Source organism: Alligator sinensis, unplaced genomic scaffold (assembly GCF_000455745.1).
Source record: "Alligator sinensis unplaced genomic scaffold, ASM45574v1 scaffold74_2, whole genome shotgun sequence".
In the NCBI taxonomy this organism is placed as follows: Eukaryota; Metazoa; Chordata; order Crocodylia; family Alligatoridae; genus Alligator; species Alligator sinensis.
This window is the reverse complement of record NW_005841931.1, coordinates 3,345,611-3,353,608: the sequence shown is the minus strand read 5'-3', so window position 1 is coordinate 3,353,608 and position 7,998 is coordinate 3,345,611. Positions and strand designations below refer to the sequence as shown.

General features: G+C 44.7%; 1 protein-coding gene across 2 annotated transcripts in view; it reads left to right on the top strand.

Annotated features, from left to right (window-relative positions):
• Positions 1-7,998, top strand: part of DENND2A (DENN domain containing 2A) — a 74,425-nt gene that overhangs the window by 58,759 nt on the left and 7,668 nt on the right. For both annotated transcript variants that reach the window (XM_014517925.2, XM_014517924.2), the window contains exon 14: positions 1,871-2,019. In XM_014517925.2, coding sequence (XP_014373411.1) covers positions 1,871-2,019 — 149 coding nt within the window. The remainder of the gene's footprint in view (positions 1-1,870; positions 2,020-7,998) is intronic.

The following is a 7,998-nucleotide window of genomic DNA, read 5'->3' as shown; positions in this document are numbered from 1 at the left end:
CTACACGACAGTCTCACAGGCGGACTGGGGAAACTTGATGTAGGTGAAATTACTATGAGGTAGGTACATGACTGTTGGTAAACTGCACTCAAAGAATAGTTACCAATGGTTTGCTAAGAAAATTAGGGTGCTACAGGGATCTGTTTTTATTCAGTCTTTTGATTATCAGTGTAGATGATGGAATAGAGAGTACACCTGTATAATCTGTGCATTGCACCAAGCTGACAGCATCTTGGAGGACAGGTCAGAATTAAAAAAGATCTTGATGAATTGGTCCAAAGCTAATGAGATGCAATTCATCAAATATAGGTGCAAAGGGCTACATTTAGGAATGAAACAGCAAGCGTGCAAATACAAAATGGGAAAGAGCTGGTTGTCACAGAAAACAATCTTGGGATTCTAGTAAATCAAACTGAATATAAGTCAACAGAGTGATGCTGTTGCTAACAAAGAACATCTTATGTACTAAAGGCAGCGTTGAATGTACCACCTGGGAGAAAATTAGTCTGCCCTACTCAGCCCTGCCGAAGCTATAGCTCGACCACTGTATCCTGTTTTGTACTCACACTTCAACAAAGATGTACATAGACTGGATAACTGTTTTCAGTGGTGGCAGATGACAGAACAAGGAGCAATGGTTTCAAATTGCAGCAAGGGAAATTTAAGTTAGATATTAGGAAAAACTTTCTCACGAGGAGGGTAGTGAACCACTGGAACAGATTACTGAGAGAGGTGGTGGAATCTGCCCTTGGAGGTTTTTCAGACCCAGCTAGACAAAGCCTTGGCTGGGATGATATAGTTGGGGATTATCCTGCTTTAAGCAGGTGGTTGAACTAGACCTCCTGAGGTCCCTTCCATCCCTCATTTTCTATGATTTAATGATAACATGGATTGTGAGAAAAGATTAGGAGGAAGCATTTTGCTGAGACTAGAAAAGAGAAGACCGAACAGGGACATAACAGTCTTCCAGTCTTTAATATGTAAATGGCTGAGGGTGGGTCATGTGATGTTGTGTAGAAAAAATGTGCCAGGTGCTTTGAAGCTGGCTTGCCTATTAGTTAGAGCCTTGGACTAGGAACTGGGTGACCTGTGTTCATTTCTCAGCTCTGTCACACACTTCCAGTTATGCCTTGGGCAAGTCACTTTCTCTCTGGGTCTTGGTTCCCTGTCTATAAAATGGAGAATAATAGCACTTTCCTACTTCACAGGGGTGTTATTAGCATGAACACTTTAAAGGCTATAAAATGCTGAGGCGCTATGGGGCTATGTAAGTAGATAAAAGCAAAGAAAAAACCCTACAGGTAGTCTGTGCTCTTCCCAGCACCCAAATGGAGTCTCTGCAAGTTAGACCCTGCTCCCTTCTCCTTACCATCCAGATTCTCATGCAACAAGTGATCCAACAGCATGACCAAAAATGAGAAATGTCAGATGCTTCCCTCCCTCCCCCAGCCCTCACCTTGCCTTTGGGTGCCTAGAAATTCTCTCTCTAATGGACATGATATTCCAATCTCAGATTTTCCTCAGCCTGCCCCTTTTGAAGTGGTAAATCTACTCTGGCATTGCAGAGGTAGGGAGAAAAGCCTCTGTCACTAACTCACTAGGGAGATCCTGCCATGTCTTTCTATCACTTCCTGCAATAGACACTGGACACAGCTTTCCACCTCATCTGTGAGGTAGGTTGGTGGGGTTTTTAGGAAAGACAACATCTGATGGTTGGCTACTAGCTAATGTAAACTCTTCCTTAGCTCCAAAAGCAGTATCATTTCCTTTGGTTCCCAGTTTAGGACTTCACAGAGTTTAGCCCCTTGCTTGTCAATGCCCTGATTGAGTCTGGGACATGACCTGTGTGGTATTTGTTTTCTTCTGGTAGGTCATTGAGCTGCGACGGCCCCTGGACTCAAGGCTTGAGCACGTTGATTTTGAGTCCCTGTTCTCCTCCCTCAGTGTGCGGCATCTCAGCCGAGTCTTTGCCTCCCTGCTTCTGGAGAGAAGGGTGATCTTTATAGCAGATAAGCTCAGGTACTTACCTTACCTTCACATCTTGCCCTTCTGTTCCCTTGGATGTTGGTTAGGGAGAGAATGAGAAGTAAGCACTGGTATTTACATGTTTTTGTGCTTCTCTGTTATTTCCCATCTTCCTATCCATTGGTGACGTGTGGGGGGTGCACATGGGTGCGCGTGTACCCCCCTGAGATCAGCCGTGCAACCCCTGGAAACCCAGCTATGAAACCGGAAGTGCCAGAGGAAGTGTACTTCCAGTTTCATCGCTGGCTGGGCGATCGGCTGCTGGGGGACCTCCCCTTCCCCCATTGGTGATCTGGTGCCCCCCCAGACTTGGGAGGCACCAGTTGCCCATGTTCTTATCTGCTCCAAGCCCTGCTAATCCTTCCAAAGGACAGGAGTTCTGAAAAGGAGACCTGCCCGCTCTGGGACATGCAAGAGAAAACCATACTCTTCAGCTTCCAACAACTGAGTTTCCTCTTGTGCCCAAAGAGAACCAGGTTCCATTGACTCCGTTGCCTTTACTTAGAATATGAGCAGGGCAGAGCCAGGCAGGAGGAGAGCCCCTCCTATGTCAGGAGAGGATGCGCTGACCTATGTTACACCTGCAGGAACAAGACCCCAGGCAGGGAGCACAGCCTCTCTTGGCACTGTGAGTAATTCCACAACTTTTTGTTCCTGAGTTTGATTTTGGTTTTTAAAACACAAACACAAATAATTTACTTCCACCAGTTGGAAAAGGAGACCAGTCTCTTTAAGGCTTTATACAGCTGCTGCCTGGCAGCCATCCAGCACTTGAGGATTCAGAGAGGAGAGTTCTCAAAGCCCAGGAAGGGAAAGCTACAGATGAGTAATGACACTTAGGAGTATGATCAAGTTTCAGCTGTGTTCAGTGCCCCCAAGCTGTCTATTTTCACAACTTCCAGCCAGCCAGCCAGCTACAGCATCAGGACTGGGGGGAGGAGAAGATGCTGGGGAGGCCCCTTCTACAGAGGAGGCAACGAATACTTTGCTCTGTTCCACAGATGGGTCCACAGATCTGTAAGGGCAGAGTTCATGCAGGCTCATCACACAAAGAGGGAAGTTTGGTGGGTTGAAACATGCAGGCAGCTGCTCATTGCTTTCATTTCTTTACAGAAGGTCAAGGAGAAAAAGATCTATTTAGTTGCATTCACCAATATGTTATATGCATAGATTTTTTTTATTGTCTCTAAATGTACATACATGTGTAAGAAATGAAGCATTCATTGTGCATTTGAGCTGAGATTGTATCAGAATTCCATCTTTCCCATGTCTGAACTGCATGACTTGTTTTGGTAATAATTATGGTGATGATCTCTGAGAGGTTTTTTTCTGCTTATACAGAATATATATGACATGGTGGTTTGATTCACTCAGGGCACAAGCACAGGTCCAGCTTTAAGTGGCACCAAACAATTGGATTATGTGATGTAATGCATAAGTTTTACTCGCATGTTACAAAAGCCTATTTAAGCGTTTCTCCTGTTGGCATGATTTTGCATATCTCCTGTCAATAAGAAATCATGTCTTGGAAAGAGAGAGAAAAAATAGTATCACACATTGTAGTCTCCTAAAAGCCACATACAGCAGTTTTCCTTTACGTAGCAATGCTAGGGTTTGAAGTTCTATGCTGTATTAGTCTTCAGTGGCTGGAATAAAGTGTTTTGTACAGTGTTGCCAGAACTCAGAATTTTATTGTGAGCTTCTCAATATTTGGTATTATTTGTAAAGCCAGCTGTGGAGAAGAGCTGGAAAAAAACCCAAGAATACTGTAAAGGCTCCAAAACCATAAGGTAAAGGAAAGAACCCAAAATACAATTTTTTAAAAGAAAAAATCGTGATTTTTAAACCATCCCATGATCTTTTAACTTTTGGAATTGGCAACCCTGGCAGAATGGAAAGCCAAGTATCTCCTTTACATAATAGCACAGTCTCCTGCTACCAGGTGTGGTGGCTTTTGAGGTACTGGACATCACACCTAACTGATTCAAGGTGAAATTTCAGTCATCCTGGAACAAGGGACATAGAAATTGATATGTGTGAAATAGTATTTACTTTGGGGTTGGGAATACCATATTTCCGGGAAAAGAAATGAAGCATTTATCTGGCAACTAGATTTAAAAAGAAGAAGAAAGAAAACAGAACAGGCAGCTGTTTGAAGCTGCTCAGGGGTTTGGAATGCTAGAATGAGTCCAGCAGAGATGAATTAATGGGCAGAGTGCAGGTGAAGTGGTGAAAGGCATGATAAATTGCATTTCTCACACTTCTCTTTATCATATGGATACCATCAGTGCATGTGTCCGTACACATACATGTTAGTGTGTGGGTGGATGAATGGATGGATGGGTGGATGGAAGAGAGAGAAAATGATACGCATGATTTATTTACATCTTTTAATTGCTACAGATTCTTCAGTCTCTGGGAAAGAAAGCGGAAAGGTCACTTGCCAAATGCTGTGTGAATTATGAAATGTTTTCAAGCTGAGCCAAAAACACATCTAACAAGTGTAGAGCAAGTGAAATGCTTTTGTTTTTTTCCATCTTTAGAATGAACATTGAGTGTTTTTTAAATATCTGTCAATCTAAATTTTGGCAACGGAAAAGGAAAGAATTTGCTTGTTAGTTTTTTTCCCCTTCCTGTCATAGCAACCAGAGTAAATATTCCCTTTCAACCCAGGAAAAATGGCTTCACAAAAAATATGCCAATCTCTTGAATTATTCTGTCCCCAGTTCTGCTCCATCTAGTGCAATAAGCCTTGATTTGGGAAGGGGAAAGCACCAATACTTAAAGTGTGCCCAGTAACACAAATAGATTGCTTTTTACAGGAGGAGCTTATCTCTGCTGTTTATAAGGCAAAGTGCCAGACTGACAGTCCTAGATACTAAGGATCAAGGTTTTCAAGAACAAATGTCTTCTTCATGGGCTCCTTAAACCAAATTTTGGCTCTTACGTAACTGGCCTCATTTTCCTAAGTGCGAGGAGTCTAGCAGCTTCCATTGACTTGAATGAGCGTTGCTGGGTTCACGGCACTTTTGAAATTAGTTATGCATTTAGAAGCCTAACCTTTTGTTTGAAATTTTTCTCTAAAGCCTCCAGTGTGCCTGAACAGCTCAAGTGACTTTCGTTCCCTGAGCACAGTGAGGTAGTTAGCCCTGTCAGTTTGATGTCAGGCAGAAGGCAGGGTAGATTTGCAACTCACAGGCTTACTAAATCAGAGATGCATGAGTTTTCATAAGCACTGTTTTACTTTATCAGATACAAAAGAGATATCCATCTTTCCCTGCCAGGGAAAGATGTGTCAGTAACACCTCTGGGTCATTGGTACAAAAGCAGATCTGGAAGAATCAATCAGGACATGCTGTTCAGGTCATCACCAGGTCTAAGAGTAAACTACTCAACGCCCAGGAACTCTTAGGACTCCAGATTTCCCAGAGTTGTGTTTCCCTCTTCAGTGGGACGGGGTTAAAAATAGGTTATGGAATTCCCAGTCTAGAAATTATTTCTTAAGCATGGGCCTAATAGATTCTTCCTCCTGTACCACTAAGTGGCACTTCCACTTTCCAGAAATAATGAAGCCCAGTGTTGTCGTGCTCGGTTTGAATCATTCCAAAGATCTGATGTTACAGCTGGTAGACTGAGCCTCCTCAAGCACAGCCAGTACCTTGGGAGCAATACTGGCTGAAACTCAGACAGAAGGGACTCCACTTGTGTATCTTCTTCACCTCCATCTCTGAAGCTACTCTGCACTCATGAAGGCTGACAGACCTGAATCTAAGCAAACTCATAGTAGCCTGAAAATTTCTTAGAGTGAAAAATATGACACTGTTACTGAGTTTAGACAACCAGAATTTACCCAGGTTCTGGCAGTCAGGACTTTATGGGTGCTGTTGTGGAGTGGAAGGAAATCTTTGCTTCCTAACACAGCTTACAACTTTAGAAGTATTTTTGCCACACACCACTATGCTCCATTGTGGCCTGCAAGACAGGGAAAAAGGAAGGGAAAGCTGCTGTAATGCTGGTAGAGGACAATACATTACATAATATCCCCCCAGGCCATCCTCAGAGGAATGATTTCACTGCATGCTAATAGCATAGTCATCCTCTTTAGTACTGTCTGGAATAACAGAGAGCGCTTGTTGGTGGCTTAGAAGATCTGTGGACTCTTCTCAACATCAGCAGGGAAGTAGGATTTTTTTCCCATTTGCTAAATGAAATGAAAAAAAAAGGCAAGGGCATAGTATTTAAGTGTCTTCTATCTGAAATGTGACTTTAACCAAAAATATCAATTAACAAAATGTTAGAGTTGACAGGTCCCTTTCAGCAGAGAGAGAAGTGTATGGAGTGACCCTTCAGTGGGCCTGTTCCTTGGAGAGATGCTCTAGAACAGAGGTAGCCCACCTTTTTGGCAGGTGTGGCCCAAAGATTGCCCCTCCACCCCCAAATGCTGCTCTGATCCCTCTAGCCCAGAGGTGTACCTGGTAGACTTTGTGCTCTAGGTACAGGAACAGGGGCAGAGGGACCTGAGCCTCCAGCTGTGAGGAGCAGAATGGGACTAAGACATTGCTGCAGGAGCAGGTGCCACTGTCAAGAGCCAAGGTAACTTCTCCTTGGCCCCACAACTGCTACAATTTTATATGGCAGAGGAAGACCCAAAGTCCTGAATCCAGTGGTGGCTGCAGGGCCCGGGAAGGGTTATCTTGTCTCTTGGCAGTGATACCTTCTCTGGTATCAGCATTCTGCCCCATGCTGCCAGAGGCTTGCATCCCCCTGCCTCTATTTTGGCACATCCCCTTACTGAGCACCCAGGGTTCACATGCCACATTCAGCAGCTACCTGCATCACTTGCCACGGGTTGGCCACTCCCGCTCTAGCATGTGTTCTTCTCCTGAAACAATCCTAAGTAAAGCCTCAATGTTAAGCAGATTCCAGTCTCTTCCCTGGGATCAGGACTCACTGATTGGCATGTGTCTGTTTAAACTGGGCTGACCGCTGCATCGTATGATTGCAGTGATGTCCCAACAAATGTCACGTCCTGCCAAATCCATTTCATATAGCGAAAAGCAGCCAAATCATGTATTCCAACATTGATGCCATTTTCCTCAGCCTGTGTTAGCATCACAGTGCAGGGACTCAAATTCACCAGACTTAATTGGAGCAAAAAATCTGGCCTGACTTTTCAGAGTGAGCTCAAGTCCACACCCACCAAACCCCATTCCCTTCTCTCATTTCAAGTCAGTAACGGCCGCCAGATCCGGGTTTCTCAGTGTAAATTCCCCCGTGGAGTTTAACACAAGCCAGCTGTGAGTGCTTTCCTGGCCATGTGATTCCTCCAGGCCATGCTATCCTCTCTCTCTCCTCCCCCATTATTTCCAGACCTGGATGCTAGTAAAACAAAATGACGTTATATGCATAGCTTATTATGGCGAGCCTCCCTGTCCCCTGACACGCACAAATGCTTTCAAACCCAGAACAGATGAGTAACCAGTGCCCTGAGGCATGCTGGACATAGCCCCGTGGAGCTGGCCACATGCCCTACCTACCCCTCCTTCCAGAGGGGTTCTCTAGCCAAGTTGTGAGAGAAAGAGCTCTCAGCAGAGCCGCTGATAGCATTTGAATGGGAAAAGCACAAGCTGCCTGCTCTTTACCCCTGCCTCTTTACTCTCCATTCTCTCCCCGTGGGACAGGCTTGCCTTTGGGGAGACTCCGTCATGAACTGGACTGTGTGGTAGTGGAGTAATTTGTCCTTCGTTCCAGTGACTACTCTATCTGTTTCCTGTGTTCTCAGTTCAGCCCACATGCACTTTTAACCCTTTTCCCCCTAACCACCCCATAACTAGTGTTGGGAGTGTGATGGGGATGTGCCGATGCTCACAACAGTATTTAGATCCCAGGCTTCTGGGTCTTGGTGCAGTTAGGGTCAAACCAGTCACCAAATACCAAGTCAGGAAGAACCCCAGCTCAGATTGGCAAGGAGTG